The 995-nt window shown below is 47.1% G+C and overlaps 1 protein-coding gene across 1 annotated transcript; it reads left to right on the top strand.

Annotated features, from left to right (window-relative positions):
• Nucleotides 1-187: 187 nt before the first annotated feature.
• On the top strand, nt 188-765 carry Pmar_PMAR002802 (conserved hypothetical protein; the record flags this gene model as incomplete). Its single annotated transcript, XM_002782549.1, has 5 exons — nt 188-256; nt 300-366; nt 415-464; nt 519-632; nt 682-765. The coding sequence occupies 5 exons, from the start codon at nt 188-190 to the stop codon at nt 763-765; spliced, it is 384 nt and encodes a 127-aa protein (XP_002782595.1).
• Nucleotides 766-995: the final 230 nt, after the last annotated feature.

The raw sequence follows: 995 nt of genomic DNA, 5'->3' as shown, positions 1-995 counted from the left end.
AAGGAAATGGACTCGGGAGAGAAGTGAGATTGGCTGATTGATTCTTGTCTCTTCATTCGACGTTTCAGATTCGAGAGAATGGAGTCATTTGTGAATAGTATGTATGATGTATCGGCCGCGGATCGGGAGTCCTTGACCACTGGTAGCTATTAGTTGATTTTGAACTTCGATTTCAGCGTTCACGTCCATGTCAGGACAACCCGCATTAGCGAAATTACAGATGCTGGAGAAAATCCGCGGAATTCTTGTTAAGCAGGTAGAGTCATGCGCTATCTCTCTTTATCAGAAAGGTTTGGTAGGCTTGGCAAGAGCCTTTCATTGAGGCTGGAGGACTCTCCGCGATAGCCGACTGGCTTGCTCTTGTTGGTGAGTCTTGTGTTATTATTGGGAACTGCTAATCTAATGCGACTGCAGGTGCAAAAGGGGCGCTTCCAAACTACAATGTCCGTAGAACGCTCTTAGATGTGAGTCTATCCTAGGAGACCACCGAAATTCGAACGCTTGCTTCAACTGTTTAGTTACTCAATAACCAGCTCCTCCCTCACATAACACTAGATGTCCTGAAGACAAGTCGAGTTGGCTGGGCAGTGAAGGACATGTACTATCACAAGGACGAGACTACTGAGAACACTGTGAGTCCACTTAGAGCATCAACATGCTTTCAACAGGATCTCCTCCCAGGTTATCGAGGAACAACTCATCCAGCACTGGCTCAAGCTTATCCAGAACCAAGGGAATGAAAGTCGAGGCAACATATCGAAGTAGGACTTGGCCGTGCCGTGAGATGGTATGGAATTTGCTCCTACTGTATCGAGGTATATCAAGGCCACCGCTGAGGATATGCGGCAAGCTTCAAGAGCCATCCAGAAGCAGAAGGTAATGTTCACCCTCAATGTTGTGTGTACAAGTGCTGGACAATCAGGGTCCTCGGTTAACAGCTGAACAACAACAGAAGGTACAGAGTAGGAGGCATGCAATGATTCCAAATCGGGGTG

The sequence above is a fragment of the Perkinsus marinus genome (assembly GCF_000006405.1).
Source record: "Perkinsus marinus ATCC 50983 genomic scaffold scf_1104296939046, whole genome shotgun sequence".
NCBI lineage: Eukaryota > Perkinsozoa > Perkinsida > Perkinsidae > Perkinsus > Perkinsus marinus.
This window is presented reverse-complemented; position numbering and strand designations above follow the sequence as displayed.